This window comes from Ambystoma mexicanum, unplaced genomic scaffold, assembly GCF_040938575.1.
Source record: "Ambystoma mexicanum isolate Mex_15411 unplaced genomic scaffold, UKY_AmexF1_1 Mex_scaf68, whole genome shotgun sequence".
Taxonomy (NCBI): Eukaryota; Metazoa; Chordata; class Amphibia; order Caudata; family Ambystomatidae; genus Ambystoma; species Ambystoma mexicanum.
In genome coordinates, this window is record NW_027182486.1 from 664,466 (window position 1) to 692,226 (window position 27,761).

The following is a 27,761-nucleotide window of genomic DNA, read 5'->3' on the forward strand; positions in this document are numbered from 1 at the left end:
TTAATGGGGGTCACAGAATGTACTGTCTCCCAATCAAAAGCATATTTTTGGGCACACCAAGGGTTAATGCATGTAGTGATCTAATCACAGTTATGGTATAGGTGAACTTATGATACACAAATTATTGGTGCATGTGAGTACACAACTTTTTGTTTTACAAAGCCACATAATTATTACTTTCTCCTTTTCCAATGTTCTATAGAGCCTTCGACAGAAGTGAGCATACCATTGCATTTATAGAAATAAAGGAGATAGACTACACTGTTCACCTTTACAAATGAGCATAGAATGCAATGTGTTTTTCTAATTCGTTCACACATGTCATATACATAAAATCAACCAGCAATGTAAATAATTTCCCAATTGTGTCGGCTATAAACACACTTTTTCATTATTATTTTTTAAATGTGGACATTGTATGTGATCCACATTTATTTATTGGTCTATTCCTGAAAATAGAATACATACACAGCCAATATGATAAACACATTCTCTTTTGTTCCCTTTAAACCAGGTGATGTTAAGGGAGACACCTTAATTTATTACGGAGGATGCGACACTCTAGGTTACCTGTTCCCTGCATGTAGATTCTTCAAAGAAATCATTTTGGCGGAATTCCTTGAGACCAAGCTACAGGCGGCTAGAACATGGATTAATAAGGAACCTGGAGCGTTTGACTGGAGTCTGGCTGCAAAGTATGTCTGTGAACTGGAAGGAAACAGGTAAGACTGGGATAAGTGGGCGGTGGGCAAAGCCTCAAACATGTCCTTTCCATTTCAAGCTAATGTGACTTTTCATTGGATCTGAATGAAGGTCTGAGCCATTTAGTCATGATGGAATGAGCATCTACAGTATGACTAAATGAGCAAGGAATGACAAAAGCCATTGCGAAACCAGAAGGCGGTGCATAAAGGAAATGAGCTTTCTGGGGCTGCACTAAGGAATCTGTGGGATGCACTTGGCTGGAAGGCACAGACAGACTGTGCAAGATGCAGACCAGGGATTTGTACTCCTTTTTTCACAAGAAAATCAGCTCTGGAGCACACGCGCATACTCGGGTACATTGCAATATTTCGTAATGCTGACCCCAGGGCCTTCTTGAAAATGCAAACAAACTCTTTTTTTTACAGATGACGGCAAACACCATTTATAAAAATATTTCAAGGTTGGTAATGTGTAGACCTAGCTGACATTTCCCACACAAACCTTCAATCACCTGAATTTCAAGTGATTGAACTAAGCTTCTGAAAATGTCATCAAGAGTTCAACCACATGGCTTAAAGGGGGAACAAGGTTGGGGCTTTTACAATGTAAGACAACTTTCATAGATGCACAGGATCATTCCTGGAGGCCGGCTAAGGAAAGGGTAGGATTCATACAATGGGGTGCAGTTAGAGTAGTTGAGTAGGAAGAATCGAGGGGGAGCGGTAGTGCATGACTGGGGCCCAGTCAAAGATTTCGATTTAAGGATGGTTATGGTTACCTAGCATTGTGTTACACAGTCATCGATTTAAAGTGGGCAAACAACACATGCGTCATATGGAGGGGCTTAAAGGAGGGGGAAACACTGAAAAGAGGAGCAGGTTGGGTGACTGCAAAAGACTTACACATGTGACCTCTTATTTTATACACACCTGCAAGGAGGAGCAGGGGCAGCAAGGAATTGAGGGCAGGTTATGGGAGAGTTAGGCTTGCCTCATATTTCTGGGATGAATGTCCGTCTCATGAAGTGAATGGGTGAGACATGGCCAACACTGATTCTGGAAGGCAGTTGAGACATGTGCCATTGGGTGACACCTTTTCAGAGGTTGAACAGCCTGCAACCTTGCAGACACCTTGTTGAAGAGTTAGACTCACCAGATTTTGATGAGAGAGAGCATCAGAAAATCAGAGAGTTGAGCAACAGACCAGTCAGAGTCTGTCTCTTCAGGTGAGTGGAGGAAACATGTGCCATCAGGTGATACCTGGGTGGGTATAGCTGGAAATCCCAAAAGGAAGATTGTGGATTTGCTAGGGAGGAGCAGCAAAGATTTGGGGATGCAGGTGACTCACCAGTCACTCCCATCTCTCGACATAAGTGGACTAGACACCTGCCATTGGGTTACACCTGGGAGGAAGCTCTAAGGTCAGCTTGTGGGAGAGTCTCACTGATGTACATTTGCAGGGAGCGAGCAGAAGTGATTCAGGGATGTGGGCGACTCACAGAGGATTGATGATTACTGAAGAATAATTCCAAAAAGCAGACAATAATGTATGACCTGGATTCTGGAAATGCCCTTTCGGAAGTCCTTCCGGCGACTACCCTGGCACCCCTAAGATGTGTCCTGCATGTATCTGCACGACTCATCGAAGGATTACACAAATTAGACCAAATCACCCTGATGATCATCAAACTGAACTGGCTCCTGCTGCGAGCCTGGATCCTCTTCTAAACGTGTTGCATCGTCTATATGGCTGTCACTCTGTCACCCTGAAGTCCTCAAGTTACCTCACTGAGAAACTCAGAATCTCCGGAGACCTGTGAGGAACTAGAATTAAGCACATGTGCAGACTTGAAGTCTGCCGGTGCAAGAAGGAAAGAACCAGAAGTAAGGCCTTCTCTGTGTATATCCCAAGACTCTAGAACGTCCTCCCCATCAACATCAGGCTCACCCTGTCGCTTCTGCAGTTCAGGAAAGAGCTCAAGACCTTCCTCAAGGAATGGTTCCTCCTGAACTCTTGGGTCAACAAACCCTCCAATACCCACCTTATGTGAGACTTGGTGATCTGCTCCTCACCGGTACCTTCCCCGATTGCTTCTAGATCCCTTGATGCAAGTTGCCTCCTCCCCTGTTGTTAACCCGGCTCCTTTTTCTCTGCTTCCCTCACTGTGCTCTGTAAAGCACTTTGTTAAGCACTTTTCTAATAGCATACTAATAATAACAGTAATAATAATATCAATATTAATAATAACAATAAATAATAACAATACCATATCTTTATAATTCACAATAACTAAATGATTCCATATTAGATACTGTACATTAATCTTACATAGATACCACATCACATCACAAGTACAGCTTACTATAGCTTTATAGACCTGCAGCGAGGGCCGTACCGGGCGTTATGGGCCCTGAAGACCGAGTTAATGGCCCGAGCTAAGCAAGGGCCTTTAATGAGGTATGAGGGACCATAACGCCCGGTATGGCCCAAGTTGCAGGTCTATAAAGCTATTAGAACACCCTCAGTGTTTAATTAAAGTAAAATAAATTGCACAACGCTACATAAATGTTGCAGACATTAAGTATTTTTTCGGAAACGGTTACAGGTTGGAAAGTGCAGGTCCCAAAATAAAAGTTTCTATTTCATGTTTAAGTGTGTGGTGCCATAACAATTAAGGGTGCAATTGATAAATTGCCCATGTGGGACAAGACTGGGGACTCCACTTCTGCTTATATTTGGGGTTGGGGTGGTAGACAGGACGTTGTTGCCAGATGATGTGCATGGTAGCACATCTGGAACACTTTCTTCTGCCACTTTGTTTGTTTTTTGGGACAGTTTAGGATATGTATCATTGTTCTTGCCTGCAGCAGTGCATATGGTGCCACTTAAAGTATTCCTCTTTGATAATGTGCTTGCACATTGATCAGATAAAGTTATTGCAGTTGGGTTTTCACTGCTTTCCGTCACTGCTGCATATTGTCTTTTTCTGCTTGTTGTTGCAGGAGTCTCTGTGTCCACTTTTGTGGTAGAAGTGGAAGTTGCAGTCTTGCCGTTTGGGTTTCCAACATTGTGTATATGTCCAGACTATTTGCTTCTCTGACAGTACTGCGGGGTCCAGTGGCTTCTAATTGAGGACTCATTTCTGTGCCCAGTTACTGACATGATTTGCCATGTTTCCAAGCCTGCATTTGCTAAAGTCTGTACAGCTGTAACACACAAAGAGTGGTTTGTGTAGATGGTACTTAACTGTGCTTTCTTGCTGATTGTCTATATCATTGAGCCCAGTGTGTTTTTGCCAAGTGGTCGACCCCATACCAAAAAGGGGTCAGTTGGCTTTCAGCAATTGTCATCTTTTTGGGTAGGACCAAGAAACATGGTGCATTCTGGGGAAGTTTTTGTATATACAGTTCCAATAATTTAATGGGGCAGTCCTCCTCATTAGGTACTTCATACTTTGCCTCTCACAGGCTATCTCGTTTTTCTCATTCACACACTGGTGATTTTTAGAGGTTTTATTAAATTGTAATGTTGCATATTTTCGCACACTCTCGTCTATGCAAATACGAAAAGCATCACTTAGAGCGCGCTGTCCTTCCCTTCCTCATCGTGCAAAGTGAAGTTGTATATCGTACCATACTTTATATTTTAGAGTTACTGGATGGTCTAGTCCACTTTTCTTCAGTGTGTGCAGATCATTCCCGATAATGCATGGTTTGGGCGTTGTATGACCTTTGAATTCACCTCTTGCTTTTTTAATCATGGCAATAAATATATTGTTGGCGCTCTGGAACATTTCCCCATGCATCAGGTTCACATTTCGCGGACATGGCGGGTTGTTCAGATATCTATTGAGGGCAGCACGGATTGAAATTAGGCTTGTCGGTTGATATTCACCACCAGATGAATTACGTACCTCTGCATAGAATTTCCACAGCAAGTTGTTCAACATCGCGAGTTCCACTTCTTCAAACTGCAAGGAAAGTGTGCACTGCGCAGGACGTGTTTTAAAGATGCCAGTTGCCCATTTGGTAGCATTTTGGGTGTTGTCTTCACACCTGTTAATCTCCAGGGCATTCAAATCTGCATCAGACACACAATTGTGTCTTTTCGGCTTTTCCTCCATGCCTTGGCTATCTTCTTTCAGCCACTCTTCAAGGGTTTTATTTCCCAGGAGGCTAAATGATATCACTGCCGTTGCTATCACACAGCACAGTGAAGCACACCAAAGTACCAGCTACTATGCTGCAGCCATTCACTTGCATGTGTTTTTTTCATAGGGTGGTGGAAGGTGGGAGGAGTATGCTTTTAAAGTGGAATCAGGTGTTAGTTTGCCTGCCCCCTGTTCTAATTAAGGATATTTCAGGTGTGTTTTTCCCCCACTACATTCATTTAGCAGGATGCTCACTTACCTTTCTGTGCCCTTCTTCTCCATTGCCATTGCCATGCAGCACTGAACGTGAAGCGGTGCACCCAAGATTCCCTGTCATTTTGTTTCCAGCAATAAAAGCTTTCTTCACGTTCCACATTATGGACCAATGCAGCTCATGTCTGCGCCTTTCCCGTTATGGAAACGCTTTCTTTGCACCATGGAAATCGAAAGCGTTTCCTTCAGCTTCGTTTCCCTGTTTCCGTGAGTGGGGCTAGGTTGCACATGTTGGCCTTGCAACGTGCATTTCGGAACGGAAAGTTAACTCTTTCCGTTCCGAAATAACAGGCCAACCAACAAGTCCACTTTCCAAGCTTAGACGCCCGCCCACAGCTCAGCGGGATCACATAAGCCATTCCAAACCTAACCTAACCTCGGTATAGCCCGAGCTGCAGGTCTATAAAGCTATTAGAACACCCTCAGTGTTTATTAAAGTATAATACATGAGACATGTTTAATTAAAGTAGAAAAAATTGAAAATGCTACAATGCTGCTGTCATTGCCTTGGTTCTGCTTTTTTTATATGGTGGTGGAAGGTGATTGGCTGGGAGGAGTATGCAATTGAGCAGAAATCAGGTATGTGTATGCCTGTCCAGTGTTCTCATTAAGCACATATCAGGTGTTTTTTTTTATTTTTTTACACTACAAAAAAACATAAGCAGTGTTTTTTTTATTTTTTTACACTACAAAAAACATAAGCATTCAAGCATTGCACATTCACCTAGAGTAGCCAAACATTTTCAAAGTGCATTTGCACACACATAAATGTACATTTTCAAGTTCTTCTTCTCCATTACTCATTCCTCTACAATGGTGCACCAAGGATGTCAGGGCAAGGTTGCACGTTCCTTTATTGCGTCGAGATATGCTAGAGGGCACGTTCCACATTACTAAAACATTCAGCTTCTCACTCTCGCCAACTTGAAATGCTTTCCTTGATAACGGCCTTTGCCCATGTCTGCCCTTGGCAACTCAACTGTGTAGGGGATATTTGGGGTGTGTGCTCGGAGTGGAACCTTCCCCTAACTGAACACGTCCAATGCTGCAGATTAACTTCCTCAGTTGGTGTTTCTCCCACACGGCTATCTGTAACAGGTGTGTGAGTTTATACCCCTTTACCTCCACTTGGTGAAGTCCTATTATCAATCCAGGGCTGCCCCTCATCCCTTAAAGCTCCTGGGCACTCCCCGGGTCTGTGGGCTGGTCTACGGTCCAATGTTGGGGGGTGACTATGGAGTAGGCGTCTCTTGGGTTCCCCACTTTGCACCTCAGGGTTGTGTCTCGCCTTCTGGGGCCTCTCACCTCGTTCATGTGGGGCGGGTTGGTGCTTCACCCTCGGATGTTGCATGGGGGATGCCTAGGGTCTCCTTCTTATGGGAGCACTGGGCCCCTGTTTCCGGTCAGGCCGCTCTCCCTTAGCTGCTCTGCATCCCCCACAGGCCCCTAGGGGATTGCACTGTGTCCACAGGGCTTTCCCCTAATCGTGCTTGGTCTCGCTGTTTGTCACCCCATTGCCATGCGGGGTATATGATCCCTCTCCCTCCTTTTATCCTTTTGTCCCTGCCACCCCTCCTCCGTGGGCCTCCTCACCTAATCGGGGTGTTCTCCGGCGGTGTGTGGGGCCACAGCTCTTTCTGACGATGCCTCCTCTTGAGCTTAGAAACGCGGGAAGGTTGCTGTCAGCCGCGGGCGTTGGGGTGGCGTCACCAGCCAGTCTTCCACTGCGGGCCAAGGTCTTCTCTGGATTCCTGTTCTCACTGCGGACCTTCAACCGCAGGCTCCTCCATCAACGACCCATGGGCGCACTGCTCAGCCCGCCCTCTGCTGAGTGTTTCTGCAGCGCTCTAGGGTCACGGTGCCCAGGCTCCAAATCCCAGTCAACTTGCACGCGGGTGGTCGGGAGGTGCAGGGGGTGCCGTGTGTACTCCGGCTACTGTTACAGACCTCCACACAGTCATTTTGCCACCAAAGTTTCCGTCCCCAGAACAGGACGCAACAATCTCCTCTGCCACCGGCACAGGGGTAGTGGGCTCCTCGTCGATTAGGGTCTACAACTCTGTAGCACCCTCCGGACCCCGTCTTCCCTCAGACTCGGGGGTGATCACTGTTCACCATATCACCAGGGCCAATGGAAGCCCCGAAGGGCACCTGAAAGCCTGTTCTCTCCTGGGGAAGAAGAAACCTCACTATAGGACTCTATGGGAATGGGGACTTACACATTACCCGCGCCTGTCTTCCCAGACCGTCAGGGTTACCGCCTGACCCGTAATGAGGTCCAATGTGTCAGATGCTGGTTCAAAAGGGGGCCGTTTTAATGAATCAAATTACTTTACATAATTGCATATTTGGTTGCTTTTCTATAATTCCTGCAAGGAACATCTATGAGGGGAAAGCAGAGGCAAAGCTAACTTATGGCATGGAACTATATGGAGAACAGCCTAATGAGTGGCTTGATAAACTGGAAGCTGCTTAAGCAATATGCCCCGAGTGGCGGGGGCATTACCGACTCAGGTAATGCCCCTGGGCCCATAGTTATAGGCCCGAGCGAAGGCCCTGGGGCATTACCAGAGTCGGTAATGCCTCTGCTGCGAGGGGCATATAGCTATTAGTACCCCTGCCCGCAAAAACTGTGTGACCGGGGTACTAAAAGCTTTTTTTTTCTCCCGAAACGCTGCAGTGTTTCGGGCAAAAAAAAAACGACAAATAAAATGGCTGCCACCATGGAAAGGGAAAACGGAGTCCGTTTTCCCTTTCCATGGTGGCCATCGGGAGCGGACGCGCTGGAAACAGAAGCGTTTACAGCGCATCTTCTCCCGAAAAAAAAAGAAGGTAAGTGCGGTTGGGAGGGCGGAAGGGAGGGGAAGGGGGATCAAGGGGGAGAAAAAAAGAAAGAAAAAAAAAAACGTACCTGGGTCCCCGGCGGGGGACGATAGAAGCCTCCAGCCGTGTGGAGGCTCGGAGCGGGGATGGCCCAGCTCCAAGTCTCTGCACGGCAGGAGGCTGCCATTGTCTCCCACCGGGGTCAAGGGATAGAAGGTAAGTGAGTGGGGTGGGGAGGGGAGGGAGGGAAAAAAACCACACCTTACCTGAGTCCCCGGTGGGGAGCAAAGGCAGCCTCTCAGCCGTGGGGAGGCTCGGAGCGGGGATGGCCCCGCTTCGAGCATCCTCATTGGCTGAAGGGTTGCCATGCCCCCCGCCGGGGACAAAGGCTGTGGAATCTCGACAGAGGGATTCCTGGCCTCGTAATGACTCGGCAAGGGCCAATCAGAATAGCTCTTTCATTCTGATTGCGCCCTCGCCGGGTACTAATATATGGTAACACATCTTAAGAGTTCCTAACGCTGTTCCACTTCCTGGAATCAGGTTTGAATTGGGACTTGTATGCCTCAGAGCTCGAGTTGTTTTGAACTTGCTATCGCTATTCCGTAAAATTATCTCGCCTAATCGGGACCATTTGTATGAAGTGCTCAACTGTCATTTGGAAAAGCACTTGTCTGGTAAGGAGGATAGAGTAATGGATGTTTCATATGCTGGGTCTACTAGTAAGATTATTTTGACAAAACTAAATTTAGACCATGAAACTTTGATTATAAATCCTGAGAATATTAAAAAAGGACTGTATGATCAGGATTGGATCGAGACTATAGAAAGTTTCCATGCCTACACTTCTATGCAAAATCTAGTACACAAATATAAACAACGTGGAAATCTGTTGACCCATCATATACAGTTTCCAAAAAGCCGCTATAGATCGATATTTTTCAGATTTAGATGGAACCTGCTAGCGACTAAAGAGGGTTTATTGAGGAGGGGAAAGATTGAGTTGGATGAAAGGAGATGCAGGTACCGTAACAATACGGAAAGTATTGAAACTCTTAAGCACATTCTACTGCTCTGCCCTCCTTGAACTCTCAACGACTGAGCTATCTAGGAAAACTGACTTATCCTATTCATTGGATTGATATGGACAGTTTGTGGCAGCGGTGCCTACATAGGATGAACTTTGGGGACACTTTGGCTGTGACAGCATTTTTTTATGCAATTAATTTTTATGATCTAACCATTTTTTCATTGATTGTTTTTGATGTGATTTTTATTTTGTTTTAATGCATGAAGAGATTGTGATGTTTTAGATGTTTTATTGATTTGTAATATATTGTTTCCCCTTTTTTCTGAAACAATGTAATATTTTTGATCTGTATAATAATTCTCTTTTGTAAAGGATTTCTTAACTATATACAATAAAAAAACACTATAGAAACTCACCCCTGTAAGAGAGAACACAGAATATGCAAAAGATAAAACAATGCAGCATTCTGGGTAATGAAAGAAAGGGACAAAAAGGCAATAAGCAACCACAAGGAATATAGTTTTAGTTTGTTATTGCAATTTTTACAAAAAGTTCTAGGTAAACATACAACAATATTCATGACTAAAAATCCTTCAGCTAAAAACAGAAGAAAATATAAAAAAACACTGGCCATGTGACAACATAGATTAAAATGAAGAAAGATACCTATATCGGTGCAATCCAAATAAAACTGATTAGCTAGTGAGGCCCAGCAGTGTTTCAAGAGTGCGGCGGTCTCCGCCCCATGGTTAAGGTGAGTCAGACTCCAATAAGAACCTCGAAGAATTCTATTGCTAATTACTTTTCATTTGTAGGACGGATTTCACCAAAATGTTGCAATCAATTAGGGACGTGTGTACCCCCCGTCCTCTCTCAGACTGCAAAGTTTGGTAAAGATTCATTCATAAATAGCGTAGTTATTAAGAAAAAACACTTTAGTGACAGGAATGTGAAGGTGAGAACTGAACGCAGCAAAACCCCTGAAATTCAGCTAAAGTCAGCTTAACTCCGAGCCCTCTGTTGCGCAGCCTATGACCACAATGATGACATCACAGATGACATCACCAAGGACATCACTGGTGACGTCACTAATTGCATCATCTAAAGCACCATCTATGACATCATGGATGGCATCATTGGAGTCATCACCTGTGACATATATAGCATCAATGATTATTTAACAATGGCATCAGACATAAGATCACTCTAGGTATCTGACCATATTTAGACTACCCTTACGTTTCTACATATGTGATATGTAATAAAGCCACCAAAGGGCGATGTTGACGCCATCAGGCCTTTAAAACCGGCCTACTGAGCCAGTCTGTGGCAAAGCCTGCGAAGACCAAGGGCGCAGTTTTGAGCACCGCATGCCAGCAGGTTACACTGCCCGATCGACGCTCGCCACGACTACGCCACGCTATCATATGCCAAAACATTGATGCCATAGGGCCTTTAAAAACGGCTTACTAAACATTATGTGGCAAAGCCCGTGAAGGCCAAGGGCGCAGTGTTGAGCGCCGCAGGTCTGTAGGTTACACTGCGCGATCAACGCTCCTAACAAGTATGCCACAAATCATACGCCATGACGTTGACGCCATCAGGCCTTTAAAACTAGCCTACTGAACCCTCTGTGGGAAAGCCTGCCAAGGCGAAGGCCAAGGGCACGGTGTTGAGCGCAGCAGTTCCGCAGGTTACACTGCCCGATCAACGCTCGCTACAGCTATGCCACGAATCATACACCATGACGTTGACGCCATCAGGCCTTTAAAACTGGCCTACTGACCCCTCTGTGGGAAAGCCTGCGAAGGCCAAGGGCAGATGTTGAGAGTTGCAGGGCTGCAGGTTACACTGCCGGATCGACGCTCGCCCAGACTACGCCACACTATCCTATGCCAAAATGTTGATGCCATCAGGCCTTTAAAACCAGCCAACTGAACCCTATGTGGCAAAGCCTGCGAAGGCCAAGGGTGTGGTGTTGAGTGCTGCAGATCTGCAGGTTACGCTAACCGATCGGTGCTCACTATGACTACGCCACGTTATCGTACACCATAATGTTGCCACCATCAGGCCTTTAAAACTGGCCTACTGAACCCTCTGTGGTAAAGCATGTGAAGGTCAAGGGGGCAGTGTTGAGTGCCGCAGGTATTTGGTGACAAAGGGGTGCGGCGCAGAGTGTGAGTACGCAACGCAGTCGTCGACCAGAGAGTGAGTATACGACATATTTGTCGACCATCAGCGACCGAAAGTTAAGGAAGGTGCAGGAAGGAGGTGCAGCCACTTATGCTCCCAACTAAAATATCCGCCCTTTGCACGTACTTCCCTTAATCCTGTTCACATGAATTACTCTGTCTTCCGCAACCTTAGGCTCACCCCTAGCGGTTGGCCGTACTTTGTGTTTATGTGCATCTCCTGTTCTTCTACTGTGTTACTGTTGCTCTGTGATTCTGTACCCCACTACGCTTCTCTCCAACTTCTAGGTCCCCTTCTACTGTATTACTGTTGATCTGTGAACCTGTGCCCCAATAGGCTTCTCACTTCTTGGTCCCCCTTACTGTGTTACTGTTGATCTGTGTTACTGTTGGTCTAGGTCCCCTCTAGTGTGTTACTGTTGATCTGTGATTCTGTGTCCCACTAGGCTTCTCTCCCACCCTTAAGTCCCCTTCTACTGTGTACTGTTAATCTGTGAATCTGTGTCTGATTGGCTCTCTCCATCCCCTAGGTCCCTGTCACCTGTGGTTACAGTTGTACTGTTGTGTGCCACCTGGCTGTTCCCTGTTGTGACCCCTAGTGTGACCCCTCCATCACCCCCCTCTCTGTTGTACTTCCTGTGTTTCGGCGTGGGGCTGTGCATCTCTCCTTTCTCTTCTCACTCTCTCCTCCTCCTCATCTCCTCGCACCCTCCATGGTACTTTCTGTTTCTCCTATCTTCTCTAACTGCTACTCCATCTCCTATCCTAACCCTCTCACTAAGTCTGGAAGGAAGGAGTTCAAGAGGGACATCCTAGTATCCAAACCAGGCCTCCCTATCACTGATACCCACATTAGTGCTTCCTCCAGACAGACTCTCATATGGTCTCTGCTGTCTCTCATATCTCTTCCTATCCCATTAACGGTGGCTCGCGGTAGGAGGCCCTCTTGACCTCCTTCCACTCCTCCAAGGTCATGCAAAAAAGAGGGGTACCTGTGTTAACGTCCCCAGTCCTACAGGTCATAGAATCAGAAACAACAAATGGGGTGGACTAGTAGACAAAAAAGGATGGCGGGATACGCGAAAGATTTTCTAAACTTGGTTTATATTTCCAAGACTTTCATTTTATTCAAAAAACAAGTCTAAAACAATTATTAAACACAATTTCAATAAAACATTGTAGCTCATTAATTTTCAATCATTCACATTCATACTCTCTTCAACACCCTATCACGATTGTTTTTTTCAAAAACTGGTCTATACATAAAGAAACAGTCATATATCTGTTGCATCTTTGAACATTCAAAATTCATAAAGAGAACTCCCCATCAATTTGGGGTAACAAAAAGTTTGTGTTGTGTTGTTCTCACAGATTCTCACATCGACACGTGTTTCAGTTGCTCTCAACGAGCATCATCAATAGTGCTCTCTTTGTATGGCAAACTTCATCAGGACAAACAACCAATTTTCTCGTACATATATCGGCTTGAGCCACACCATCTATAGACAATAAAATACTTAAAAGGCTAAGTCAATATTTTGTGTTCCCGTCACCCCCATGTAAGTTATTTAATGGCATATTAATATGGTGGATGGTATGCTCCAAAAATTGAGCTCCATCTGACTCACCTCCTGCCCTACGGGCAAAGGAGGTGAAAGATGTGATTTTTTCAATTTCGGCACATCTCCAATCAAAATCTTGAGGATAATTGTCCTCTGGTCTGTTGAGTGCAAGACAAGTATTTATTGTAACCTCATGTTATCATTACATTTGATCACAAAATTTACAGGTCGCAACAGTGATGGTAAACATCTGGCGATGGAGAGCAAATTAAAATTGTTATTCGCATTTGTCACTTACTCAGAACAGAAATAACCACGTCTCACACTGTAAATCTGACTGGTTCAGTGTACAATTTTAGTCAGGCTCTGGTGCCGTGTTGAGGACAGGTGCCTCCTTAGTCACTCTTCCTTAATACAGGCTGGGATTGGATCTCTATTTCACATAGATCTCCAAACATATACAGATGGATAGTTTGTCTATTTATATGAAACCATTGTGCCCATATGCAGTAAATACTTGTTATCCCACTTAATGTTCTTTCTGTGTGGGATTCTCCCACCTTATCTTGTCCAAGTTGCTCAGCACTTACTGCTCTGTCTATTTTTTTCTTCCAATTTTAATGATTTCTGAGTACCCCCCAACAAAGGTATGTTGTTATCCTTTCTCCCTTGTAGATGTACCGGGACTGCGTTTGATCAACTAGGGTAATCTTTTCAACACCATATTCGTGTTGGTACGCATCAATTTAGTCGTCCTAAATATCAAGTTATAGTTTATCCTGTCTAAACTCTCATTTTTAATGGCATCTGGCTGGCTGTAAATTGTTCAGTAGTTACAACTATCCGACATCGTTCACCCCTTAATAGATACTCGTGGAGCTACATTCAATACACTTACCTGTAGCCTTCCGTCTGTGGTCTCCCTCCGTGTGATGTACGCGGCATCTGCAGTGCACCATTCATTTCGCGTCGCGGTAACTTAGTGTAAAGTACGCAACTCCTTGCGTTCATGGAGATGAAAAGGGGACTAATGGGTAATCTCTTACGGCTGCAATCCGAGTGATTAAGAATCCTTAAAAACAGGGTTCCGAATACACTCATGTTCTATACTCATTATGTCATTGCAAACTTTGGAGATAGCCTGAATGTTATTATGAGAAAATTCTGGGCATCATATTCAATTGCATTGAAATATCATGCCATTCATGAATAAAGAAACAGGACTAAATCACAGGACTGCCGGCAAATACACACAACAGCACGACAAATCAGTGCTAAATCCAAACCTGGACCAATAAATGGAATGAGTGCTGGTTATGAACAACCTGTTTCATATTACCAAGTGCAAAAAGAGCTCATCATAAAGAAGGGGAAAAAGGAAGTGCCTAACCTATCAATATGCCCCTGGCAAAGTCTACACAGTAGTATTGGGAATGGAGAACCTAATCTGGCTGTCATAACCAGCACTCATTCCATTTATTGGTCCAGGTTTGGATTTAGCACTCATTTGCCGTGCTGTTGTGTGCATTCGCCGGCAACCCTGTTTCTTTATTCATGAATGGCATGATATTTCGATGCAATAGAGTATAGAACATGGGTGTATTCGGAACCCTGTTTTTAAGGATTCTTAATCACTCGGATTGCGAGATGACCCAATAGTCCCCTTTTCATCTCCATGAATGCAAGGAGTCGCGTACTTTACACTAAGTTACCGCGACGTGAAATGAATGCTGCACTGCAGATGCCGCGTACATCACACGGAGGGAGACCACAGACGGAAGGCTACAGGTAAGTGTATTGAATGTAGCTCCACGAGTATCTATTACGGGGTGTACTATGTCGGATAGTTGTAACTACTGAACAATTTACAGACAGCCAGATGCCATTAAAAATTAGAGTTTAGACAGGATAAACTATAACTTGATATTTAGGGCGGCTAAATTGACGCGTACCAACATGAATATGGCGTTGAAAGATTACCCAGGTTGATCAAACGCAGTCCCAGTACATCTACAAGGGAGAAAGAATAACAACATACCTTTGTTGGGGGGTACTCAGAAATCATTAAAATTGGAAGAAAAAAATAGACAGAGCAGTAAGTGCTGGGCAACTTGGACAAGATAAGGTGGGAGAATCCCACACAGAAAGAACATTAAGTGGGATAACAAGTATTTACTGCATATGGGCACAATGGTTTCATATAAATAGACAAACTATCCATCTGTATATGTTTGTAGATCTATGTGAAATAGAGATCCAATACCAGCCTGTATTAAGGAAGAGTGACTAAGGAGGCGCCTGTCCTCAACACGGCACCAGAGCCTGACTAAAATTGTACACTGTACCAGTCAGATTGAGTGTGAGACGTGGTTATTCCTGTTCTGAGTAAGTGACAAATGCGAATAACAATTTTAATTTGCTCTCCATCGCCAGATGGTGACCATCACTGTTGCGACCTGTACATTTTACGATTAAATGTAATGATAACATGAGGTTACAATAAATACTTGTCTTGCACTCAACAGACCAGAGGACAATTATCCTCAAGATTTTGATTGGAGATGTGCCGAAATTGAAAAAATCACATCTTTCACCTCCTTTGCCCGTAGGGCAGGAGGTGAGTCAGATGGAGCTCAATTTTTGGAGCATACCATCCACCATATTAATATACCATTAAATAACTTACATGGGGGTGACGGGAACACAAAATATTGACTTAGCCTTTTAAGTATTTTATTGTCTATAGATGGTGTGGCTCAAGCCGATATATGTACGAGAAAATTGGTTGTTTGTCCTGAAGAAGTTTGCCATACAAAGAGAGCACTATTGATGATGCTCGTTGAGAGCAACTGAAACACGTGTCGATGTGAGAATCTGTGAGAACAACACAACACAAACTTTTTGTTACCCCAAATTGATGGGGAGTTCTCTTTAAGAATTTTGAATGTTCAAAGATGCAACAGATATATGACTGTTTCTTTATGTACAGACCAGTTTTCTAAAAAAACAATCTTGATAGGGTGTTGAAGAGAGTATGAATGTGAATGATTGAAAATGAATGAGCCACAATGTTTTATTGAAATTGTGTTTAATAATTGTTTTAGACTTGTTTTTTGAATAAAATGAAAGTCTTGGAAATATAAACCAAGTTTAAAAAATCTTTCGTGTATCCCGACATCCTTTTTTGTCTACAGAGAGTCATATCAGCGGAGGTACGGTCGGGTCGATTGGCACGTGCCGTGTCACAGATAGAGGTAATGTGACACATGACACGTATGACACATTCTGACAAGGCGTTGAATGTTAAGTTACTCTCCTGGAATGTACAGGGGCTTAATAACCCGGTCAAGGCCAGGAAGGCTGCGGCGTATATATCGAGGCACAATCCGCAGATACTGCTGCTACAAGAGACACACAGACTCAAAAATGTAAATTCCACTTTTCACTCATGCTGGGGCCCTCTCGGATATTATACAGAGTACTCATCCCAATCCAGGGGGGTCCTTACCTTGATTCATCCGTCACTGGGGTTCCAATATGAAGATAGCAGGGTGGATGCCCAAGGTAGATTTGTATTGGTGTGGGGGAGAGTGGCTGGCCGATCAATCTTGTTAGTCAACACGGATGGGCCGACCATTGATGATCCGGAATTCTATCGGACAATACTAGGTATGCTTGACGTGGCAGGATATGCATTAGTACTAGGGGGAGGAGACTTTAATACAATACTAGATATGCCACTTGATAAATCGTCTGTTACCCCCCACGGTCTCACAAAGGCTGTGGTCACCTTGAAGCAGGTAATGGCGCAAGCATCCCTCATAGACGCGTGGCGCACTCTCCACCCACTTGCTAGCCGATATACATACTACTCAACGGTCCATGAATCAGAGTCCTGTATACATTACTGGCTTAGTAGCTCGTCCCTCGCAGATGCGATATCCGCTAGCGAGATACACCGCTGGACTCTTTGAGACCACCTCCGATATCTCTTACCCTGAATTTACGAGGCATCTCGCCACGTGCTAGATGCTGGAGAATGCCCTCTGCCATACTTAGAGACCCACATGTATATGAGTCGCTCCACACTGAGATAAACAAATTCTTTGACTTGAATGAGGGCTCAGTTAGTGCACATACCACGCTCTGGGAAACATTTAAGGTGTGGGTGCAAGGTATTATTATGGCAAAGACCACTGGGTTGCTGACAACAGTCAGGAGAGAACTGGGAATAGCGGAGGCCAAATGAGCAATGCTTGAGGTTGACTACAGCGCTACACAGTGCTCCAGATAAGATTTCGATGTGAGAGTGTTTTACTCTCTATTTTTATAATTAGAGCATAAATGCAATTGCAAGAGAGTAACAATTAGTTTTTTGCTTAATAAGAGAGTAAAAAGTACAGCATCTAATAGGAAAATGTTAGAAACAAAATAATATTGTGCAGCAGTGGGTCGTGCCCTTTGATTCAATAAAGTACCTGATAGAGGGGACCTTATCCCTCATGGATGTGCTCGGTGTCCAGGAAGCGCTTTGCTGTGTCTTGCAGTGTTCATGAATATAAAGGGAATGTGGTTTATTTTGTCTTGTTGGGAGTCAAGTACATGACTGATGTCTCCTAGCGCTGGTGTCCTGCTGCTCATGATTGCATGCTGTGAGAATGTAGTTGACTAAATGAATGACGCCTCAGTGAATGTTGGATGGGTGATGATGCATGAGTGTTCTGAAATTGCTAGTTATGACCCCGAGCTCGTAAGCCTGAGGATGGCTGGCGGGTTTGCTCCCGATTACACGTAACCTGAAAAGTAACTGGTACTTGTGACATTATGTACAATACAGCCAAGTCTTTCTTACCTGCTAGCTCTCTGACTCTTCATGATGCATCTGAGCAGGATTCCCCAAGCTTACAGAACACACTTCTTGGCCAGGAACAGATGCATGTTGTAATACGATAATGTTACATATAACATCATGATCACAGGGCACGTCCTAAAGAATAAGTACCTGACTAATTAGACTATGGAATGCACAAAACCACACAGTTATGCGATAGAACATAAGTCCGAGAAAGGCACTGCAAGCCCATTTAAATACATGTACGTGGTGATTCATAGAGTTTCATACAGCTTGCTGTTAAATAGGATTAGTTTAAATCTGCAGTTCAACGGAACAAATGTTTTTTTTTCACCCATTGAACAAGCGGCCATCATGGAAATGCAATAGGCAGCTCTGAAATGCCTTTTATTTGTCTTCTGTTTTTGTTTTCTTAAATGCTGAGTAATCAACTGGTGGCTACTTGGGATTTTGATTTTGGGTCAGCGATGCAGATGTGCAGGTACAGTAACAATTGCATTGAATTAGACCTGGTTGGGGTTCCGAGTCCTCTCATTAAAGATAGTGAGAGTCTCTGGCCACTCTCATCTACTCCTGATGTGTAAGCTGTCCACCTCAAAGAACAGTGAGTGGGGCCACATTAAAATACACAATGGATCCGCAGGTTGGCTAGAATCTATGTTCTAGGTGCATTTTATTTTGGTGCCAGGCACACAGCCGGGTGACAGAAAAGGCCATGAAGGCAAAGCCTGACCCTCTGGTGGGAGCTGTGAAAAGATACATATGGAGAATGCACTGTGACTGTGAGCAGATGACACTTTGGAAGCACGGTAGTACAGAGGGGGATTAATGAACCTTTAAAGTGATATGCTTGTGTGGTTTGGATTTATGTGGCAAGATACAAAACCCTAAGCCATTAACAGTAAATGGGAACAGACATGGGATGGAGGTGAAGTGGAACACAAAGGTATGTTTTAGATGGGGCTTGTTGTGTAGAACATATGTTAATGCAGACATACGATATATGTTCCTTTGAAGCAAGCAGTGGAATAGAGAGTTGGGAAGGATTGCAGACTTTCGGAGGTGCATCGTGCATGTCAGCCACCTGCAAGCTGTGTGTACAGTTTTTCCTGTTTGCTGGAGCTGCTAGCTGGTCTTGTACTAGCCCTTGTATGTTGGTACGAAGGCATGCATCGCAATCTGCCCAACCCCTAGGGGCAGATCCCCAGCGGCCGCTGGAACAAAGAACAAAAATACCTTTTGCGGGTTACTGGGGAGAAAATACCAAAACACTGTGACCAAAACACTATGCAACTCCATTAGCCTTGGGTGGGTGGGGTAAGGGGAGAAGTTGGTGGTAAGAACGGTTATGGGGGAAGAACAGTGTTCTGCCTGCAAGGCTTGTATCCATGGCTGTCAAAGTTTCAGATGTGTGACGCTTCGAGTGAACAGTTCTCGGTTTCAACAATCAAAATGCCTTCCGACTACTTCCCACCTCTGGTCCTTAAGGTTATCTCTTCCTCAATGCATGCTATAGAAAACAGCTGTAGTGCCAACTAGCTGAAATGCCTTGCTATAACCCTCCAGTCTCACAGTGCAAACCCATCATGTTCCTTACCCATAATGCTGCTTTCCAACAATGCTGCTCTCAAACACTTGTGTACGGGCGTGATACAAATAAAATATCAATATCAATATTCAACCGTCCCCTCAAACACCGTATCCTAATCCCCTTTTTATCAAAGTAAACCATTCTGACTTCCCCAAGATGTAGCTCTCAAGTGACAACTTTTCCTGACGGTCCTAGCATCAACCTTGTTTAGACAGACAGCTGGTTTCCTGCTGTGGTCTTATAAATGATTCATCCAGTCTAAGTCATTTGAACTTGAAGTTCAAGGTGAGCCAGGTAATCAATGTGTTACTGCCTTGCACCCGACAGGCTGAGAGCAATGTGTATATGGCTGCTCTTATCCCCCTCGGAAAGATATCTGTTCAGCTCTCCTCTGTCTCACCCTTCCTTCTCTTATGGGGTCCTGCCAACCCCTCTCTCTGCTACAGTTGCTCACCATCTTCCCTTTCTCTGTACCCCTCAATTCTTTAGATGGCTACTTTGCTTATTCCAGTTTCCCCTTCCGATCAGTACTTGTCACAGCTCCTGCCCAGCCTTCCCTTTTCTAGCACGGCACCACATTCCATTTTTCACAGTGCTTTGTCTCATAGGTCAAAACCAACCCTCATTTTCATTCTAAAAAGGAATTGCTGTGACCCTTTAAAAAAAAAAGTGGGTTTTCTAAAGGAATTGTAAGTAAGGCTCGTAATAAAATTATAGCAACTCGCACTAAGAAACATTCAAAACTCTGCTCCATTCTGTTCCACATTGGTGCTTCCTTCCAGTGCCCTCACACTTTAACCAGAGGCCTGCTCTCCTTTCAGCGGGCACGTTCTGCACTTAAACATTATCTGTTTGAGATGATAGTACACAATATTAATTCTGGATGGGAAGTATTAATATTCAATAGGTTATAAGCCCAAATAATATGGTGACAGAAAAGTAAAATGTGTGAGTAAGCCAATGGCTTGTCCTTTAATGATGATTTTAGAACTACTGCCTAGCTAGTCAAAATAAATTACATCTTTGGCAATCCGTCTGCGTGTGTATGTGGTTAGCTGTGGATGGACACTCTCTTTTCTGAGAATGTCACTACTACAACCAGGTGGCTCTAGGGCACGTCTACACAGCAGTGCCATTTGGACATGTACATCTTAGAGTTTGCAGGCAATCGTGTGGCAAATGGGTATGTGATGGCTTCCTGACATTTGTGCCCTTAGCTGGGACTCATTTGCCTTTACTTCCTTGAGGGGCTTGTGCCCCACATTTGAATCTAGTGCATCCAAAAGTAAAACGAGTCACCAGCTCAAAGCTGCCTCCTAAAGTACTTTTAAAGCTGAACAGAATGGGCTGCCCGCTGGAAGCTCCACTTTCATTTTGAGCGTAAATCACACATAAAACACATTTGCAGTCTACAGACAATGCTCTAACTGCAGAACAGTTTATGCCATTAATGGAGACGTACTGCCAGCTTGCTACACACGTAGAACTGAGCTGGGCAACCAGTACTTGCCTGCTCAGTACTTGGAAAAGAAATGGCACCACTCTTCGCTGCTGTCAACAACAAAAGGAACCAATCTTGGCTTCAGGGCTCAGGACGAGGGTACACAAAGTCCACCCATTGGACCCTCTTTGAATTTATATGACTTAAAGCTGACCTTCAGGGATCGAACTGCAGTATTCAGGTTTGTAGGCCGGACACTTCACAACTGCACTATATAACCCGAATAACCTGCTAAAAAATAACAAACAACTAAAGGTGAAATGTCCCATTTCGGTACTGCAAGTTCCAGGGGAAACATTTGAATTGGTTCTTGGTGTTTAAAACATGTACACCTTTTAACGTTTTTAAAAACACTATTAGAAGAAAATATCCTCTCTTGGTCTTGTGTGGGTGTTGATTTTATGAAAGGCACATGCCATTAGTTCTGTGCAATTTGGATGGTTATGCAAAGTCAATTTAATGAAATGTGCATATTTCACCTTAAGATGCTCCTTTTTGGCGAGGCCACATCGCATCGCGTTTGTTAATGAGTCTCCCCACTTTTATTTTTAGGACTTGACCCCTGCTTGGCATAACCTCTTATGTTGCCTGCCAGGTCTGACTCTTGAAATTGGCCCGACTTTTACAAAAATGTACTTCACTGTAGGGGCCCACTGCAGAGGCACAGGTTTTTGTAACTAAGCGTTGTGTGCAGTGTAGCTAGCATTTTGGTACATTTGTGTTAAGGTCACATTTAGAAGGTCTTGTTCACGGCCATGCCACATTCTCTGCTGCCTGCCTGAATCATCACTCTCAAATATGACACTGCAAAGTCTTCACACAAGGCTTGTATTTGCTGAAGTGTTTCATCGCCATCTACTGGAGAAAAGTGTCTGGGAATTCACAAGCAACTGCTGTGATTAGCTAGCGTAAATCGTCCGCAAGAATAAAATAAATTATGGCATTTCCACAAGATTTTACTGCGTAAAAAGTCCCATACGCATCTTATCTGGAGGGCTGGCGCTACACATAGTAAAGAAGCCCTCTTCGCAATACACGACACACTGGGTGAATTTAATAAATTGGTTGATAGAGAAGTCCTATATATGGCGACCCCTGCTCGTGCCCGCAGATATGGTGAAAGCAAGAAAGCAGGTAGATTCTGGCCAACATGCTTAAAGCAGAGGGATACCATAGCCCGATAGCCAGCATACAAACTAAACAGGGGGAGACAATAAACATGACGACAAACAAGGAAGAAGACATAAATGCTAGATGTGTGGAATACTACAGAACCCTATACTCTAACCGAGATGTTAAATTGAGAGAGGAAATAACCAATTACTTACGGGAACTCGAGCTCCCTTCCCTAAATCTGGAAGCATGTACTGCACTAGACTCACCTGTCACGATTGAAGAAATCACTGCAGCTATAAAGGCGTTAACATCAGGTAAGGCCCCGGATTCGGATGGCCTTGGCGTCTAACTGTACAAGGAATTTAAAGATAGGATAGCCCATATTCTACTGAAGGTGTGGGAAGAGGCAATGGAACGTGACACACTCCCCGCGTCCATGCGTGAAGCTATGATCACTGTACTCCTTAAGTCCAGACGCCCTATGCATGATATGTCCTCATACAGACCTCTCTCCTTGAATCTTTGCCAAAATCCTTGTGACCAGACTTTTACCACATATGCCCACATTGGTCGACCCCAACCAGGCAGGCTTCATCACCACCCGTTCCACTGCCCTTAACCTGCAACGGCTTTTGGGGTGATGGCTCAAATTGACCCGAAAGCTAATGCAGCGGTCGCAGCTCTAGATGCCGAGAAGGATTCCGACTCTGTGTCGTGGGCCTATCTTTTCTCGGTGCTGGAGTGTTTCGGCCTGGGACATTATTTCCTTAAGTGTGTCAGACTGCTCTACACTAATCCAGAGGCCAGGGTCCTTACCAACCACACTTTATCTTCCCTCTTACCCCGAGGCAGAACCACCAGACAGGGCTGCCCTTTCTCCCCCATTCTTTTTGCCCTAACGATGGAACCTATGGTGGAATTTGTCTGGAAAACTCATGCACACAGAGGTCTCAGAATGACAGGCCCCCCTGCCGGTCATATCTTTATATGCTGATGACACTCTACTTTATGTCTGAGACCCGAAATCCAATCTTGGGCCTATGATGGCCGATATGCATTCATTTGCCAAATACTCAGGATTTAAAATGAATGTCTCTAAGTCGGAGTTGTTTCCGCTGACCCCATCCAGACCCGAACTATCCAACATTGGTGTGTTCAAATGGTCTCCTATGCGAGTTCACTATCTGGGAGTTGTGGTATCTAGCAATAAAAATAGACTATATACAGACAACTATGAAGATATCCTTCAGACATTAACGACTAAACTGTACTTATGGGCTAAACTCCCTATCTCTCTATATGGTCGAGTGGCACTTCTGAAAATGGTAGTCCTCTCCAAGCTGCTATATTGTTTCAGTAATATTCCAATTTGGCCTGGCAAAACCTTGTTTACGAATCTTCAGTCACTTGCTACTTTGTTTGTGTGGGGTGGGTTGTGTGGGGTGGGATGACTGCAAGTATGAAGTGGACCAAGATGGTGGAGTCGCTCTCAAGTGGTGGAATCGCAGCCCCAGACTTTGAATTATACTATTTAGCATCCCAAGCCCAATTTGCAGAACATTGGTTTGACCCAGACGAGACAGCCACACATATCCCTATTGAGAAATATTCAGCCTCCCCTACCGATGCTCGATCAATTATCTTTAGCCCCAAGCACAAAGACACCTGTGAGTTCTATTCGGTGAGTACTACCGTACATGCATGGTTCAAAATTTTTAGAAGGCATGGAATTGAGAACCCATATGACCCAGAGGTCCCACTCTGGAGCTATCCTAACATCCCACCCACGTTTGATGGCTTGGGACCCGACCAAACTATTTAAAATGTGGGATATGTTCCCGGGGGGCACTTATGTGGAACTAAAAGACTTCACGGGTGCTGTGGGAGGCAGGTTCAAGCGGTTCCAATACCACCGTATGGGAGCCGCGTTCGCCGCTAGGTGGCCAACATTCCCTATGGAGCCTCCCACCCACGAATGTGTTAGAGCTATAACAGCGACTGAGGGGCGGAAGAAGGGGACCTTGCTGTTATATAATCTGGTCCAGACACACTCAACCTCCTGTAGCACTATAAAGGAAACATGGGAACGGGACTTGGGGACCAATTTAAGCGAGGAACAGTGGCTTAAATATTGTGAGCTCACCAGATCAGTGTCTTTAAACTCTGGGCTGAGTCTAATTCAATTTAAAATACTCAATCAGTTACACTAAACCCCCTCCAGGTTGGCTAAATTTGTAGCAGGATGCACGGGAAATGCTTGAAATGTGACACACCAAACGCAGACGCTTATCATATGTACTGGGCGTGCCCCTCAGTGGCCGTGTTTTGGGGCGAAGTCGCCAACATCATTGAGGAAATCACATCAATTCCTGCGTCCCCCTCTCCTCTGAAATATCTATTTGGGGATATTGGTAAAACAGCTGAGACCACTCAACGAATATTTTATATTTCTTGTGTAATTGCAAAACATTGTATATTAAAGTGTTGGAAATCTGGCAATGCTCCCCGCCGGGAAGACTTTCTCAAGGACCTTAGAATGGTAAATGAAAGCGAATAACAATTTGTGTTAACTGTTTCTGCCACTTGCCATCCCAAAGATATATGGGCTCCATTTAGGAGCTACCTCTGCAGTATGCTCTCAGACAATGACTTTACACCCGTGTCAACGCCTTGACATCTTAAATGCTATGTAACAAGATGTTGGAAACTAAATGTAATGTTCGATGTGAAGGTACACTGTGCCTGTACTGACTCTGTTCTGTTGTGACTCTCTATAAAATAAAGATAAAAAAAAAAAAGAATTGAGTTTTATGGATTTTCTTAGTTTATATTTCCTCTCGCAATTGGGACGTTGGACGTTCATCCCAACAAGAGAGCACAGGAAGCGCTATGACTTGAGTAGTACTGAGGCTACACCCTTGGATAAAGAAATGTGCAAGCCTTGGGAAAGACCGATACATTGATTTCTATTGTGCCAGCTCTGTTAGGAAAGAATTAATGCAGTCACACTGTGTGAGACTACACATCGCTTATCTGCATGGTATTAGGTAACCTACCTTTTGGTATAGGTCTGTACTACAAAAGTTGGTAGTGTGCCTGAGCAGCCTCTCAAGAGGGGTAAATGTGAGCTGCAGAGCTGTACAAATGAAATTCTTGAATATAAGTAGACAAGTAACACTTACATTCAATGTTTCTGTTATAAATAGTTATTTGTTGATTTAACATCAATTTTTTAATTAGCGTTCTTTAAAAAGGCAATTCATGTAACACTGTCAATATACTTTAAAATTACTTTTCAGAATCAGAACAAGTTTAGTGGATACTCTTTGGATGTGCTTCTTACACAATTCCTACACCCTGAGGTGACTTCATTCACAAGGACAGTAATGTCATTTATATATCACACTAGTTACTTTGCAGATTCTGAGGTTGCAGAAAAGAAAGGTTTAAGGAAGGAAAAGGTTAAACAGGTTCTCAGTAAATGTGAGGACAATTACATCTTCCAATGAAATCTAGACAACGCCTGAAAGGACAGCCAGCCAATCAGGACTGGTTGCATTCAGGCATTCCTAGAGACTAAGGACAGGGGATTTTCGGGAACCTACCTCAGATCCTGCCCTTTCAGACACACTGGAGCCACAGGCTGGCTTCAGGGCTGAATCCCACCAAAGGCAAGACAAACAAAGAGCTCAAATCTGTTTCAACACACGGAGTAAAACCCAAGAAAGACATCACAAACAGAAAATTGTGAAAAAAGACGTCAGGGGCCATTTTGACAAAATGGTCACCCAGGGGTGCTGTACTGTAGCTGAGTGTTCAGCCTGCGGTAGAAAGCACAATGTTAGGAAACATTAAACCACTGCCTCCAGCCATTTAAAGTAGTGAGGGTAACATAAAAATGTTAGATGAGAATAAAAGATATGGGGCCACTAGGTAACCCCCCAGCACTCCACATAAGATGGTGTGTGCTGGACCTACAAAGAGAAAAGGTAACTAAAGTCAATTTCACTTTACTAGTCTTGTGAACTGTAGAAATCCAGTTCTTAGCTGGAGGTAAATCAGGTGCCTCACTGGCAAACTTGTACTTTGCTGGTGCAGTAACGTGCCAGTAAATGAAATTACTGGCACGTTATTACTGCACCAGCAAAGTCACAATGATATTTCACATTGACTGGAAAGTGATATGCAAAGTCATTGCTAATGCAGATGCATCCCAGAGAGCTCTACTTGTGTGATGCGAAGAAGCGAAACCCCATCCTTAGTAGAAGCTGATTTTACTGCATGTTAAGTAAATATTGACTCGTCTACATAATTGCCAAATTATATATTGCATTTGTTTCCACAGAGAAATAGGGATTGAGAAAGAAGAAAGCCTGAGAGGAAAGATTACAAAGCTTATAAAATGTGAGGCCAATGAATATCATCCAGTTGCCCCGAAGCTTCCGACTCAAGTTGACTGCCTCCTCTCAACAACATTCCTGGAACTTATGTGCACAGACGTGGATGGCTACCGCAAGGCTCTGAAAGATATGTCATCGCTGGTGAAAATAGGTGGGCACCTTGTGTTGGTGCCAGTCCTGGGATGCACGTTCATTATGCATGGCACATTCAAGTTGCCTATCTTATGCCTAGACGAGGAATGTGTGAAAGCAGCTGTGATTGATGCAGGCTTTCTAATTAAACAATCAAAAAATAATAAGAGAGTTAATCAAACCAAATATTCTGTTTTGGATCTTGATAGTGTGTTCTGCCTTGTTGCATGTAAAGAAAAGAATGTGCAATAACCACATATTTTGGCCATGTAAAAGACAAGTTGTAACACCTGCATGTTGATTCCTCAGTGTTCTTTGGTCATGTCGCCATGTCCATATCGCTTCAGGATTGTTACTCACATGTCGCCATGTCCATATCGCTTCAGGATTGTTACTCACATGTCGCCATGTCCATATCGCATCAGGATTGTTACTCACATGTCGCCATGTCCATATCGCTTCAGGATTGTTACTCACATGTCGCCATGTCCATATCGCGTCAGGATTGTTACTCACATGTCACCATGTCCATATCGCTTCTGGATTGTTACTCAACACTGATTGTTTGATTGCAGATATTTGCATATTGATTTTTTAGAAGGTGGTTTAAAGCATTGTAAAGGGTTCGCTTTTGATGTATAACTCATAGTGCCTTAAAAGACAAACTATAATAAAACTCTTCCCAATATGAGATCATGTAATGACTGCATGTCATGATTTTTTCAATTATTTTTGTGAACATTTCGGTACTCATTTTGCATCGAACAGAGTGTTAAATATGATCATAAAAGCAAGGCATATTTCTTTTACGTTCCCGTGAATTAAAAGGTCTTCCACAACCTCACATGCACTCAACATGTGCTCCCCTTCTTTTTTCCAGGTCCACTCATTCCAGGCAATATGTTTTTTCTCTAACTAATCCTCTCCCATTACCCCTTATCACTCATCGCTTTGTGTGACACAAAACCAATCCTGAGCGTGTCTTGCAGCTTTGCCGCTGTAATCTCGTGAGATTCCCACGGACTTACAGTGACAAACCAAAAATGTTCTACCTGTAACTTGCTCCCCAACCCACCCCCAAATCCAATTTTCACATGGTGTTTTCTTTCCCACTCCCAACCTCTAGCCTGATGTGATTGCTATTGCAATTGCTATTGGTATTTATGTAGTGCCTAGGGCCAGCCCAAGTTAGCGCTGTGGTTCAAAACAATCAGTGTTCACATAGGAGTTACTAAATAAGCCAAAGATTTTTGAGTCTCTTTCTGAAGTCAAGAACATTATTAGACTCTGTGAGCTTGTGGGGGAGTACATTTCAAAGTTTGATGGCATCCTTTTTCCTCCTCTGAACAGCAGTTTGAGTTCTTTTATTTGCAGCTTCTCTCAGTAATATTGCGGGAATCACTCAAACCGAGCAACAACAAAAAGAGGCTTTTC

The 27,761-nt window shown here is 44.0% G+C and overlaps 1 protein-coding gene across 1 annotated transcript; it reads left to right on the forward strand.

Moving 5' to 3' along the window:
- Window positions 1-475: 475 nt before the first annotated feature.
- On the forward strand, window positions 476-27,015 carry LOC138562814 (nicotinamide N-methyltransferase-like). Its single transcript, XM_069642791.1, has 2 exons — window positions 476-722; window positions 26,141-27,015. The coding sequence occupies exons 1-2, from the start codon at window positions 478-480 to the stop codon at window positions 26,577-26,579; spliced, it is 684 nt and encodes a 227-aa protein (XP_069498892.1). The 5' UTR covers window positions 476-477; the 3' UTR covers window positions 26,580-27,015.
- The last annotated feature ends 746 nt before the right edge of the window (window positions 27,016-27,761 follow it).

Excerpts from the sequence above, each read along its gene's own strand:
- LOC138562814 (XM_069642791.1), top strand. The coding sequence starts at position 478 with ATGATAAACACATTCTCTTTTGTTCCCTTTAAACCAGGTGATGTTAAG. Across the intron at positions 723-26,140 it reads TGTGAACTGGAAGGAAACAG|AGAAATAGGGATTGAGAAAG; the intron begins GTAAGACTGGGA and ends TTGTTTCCACAG.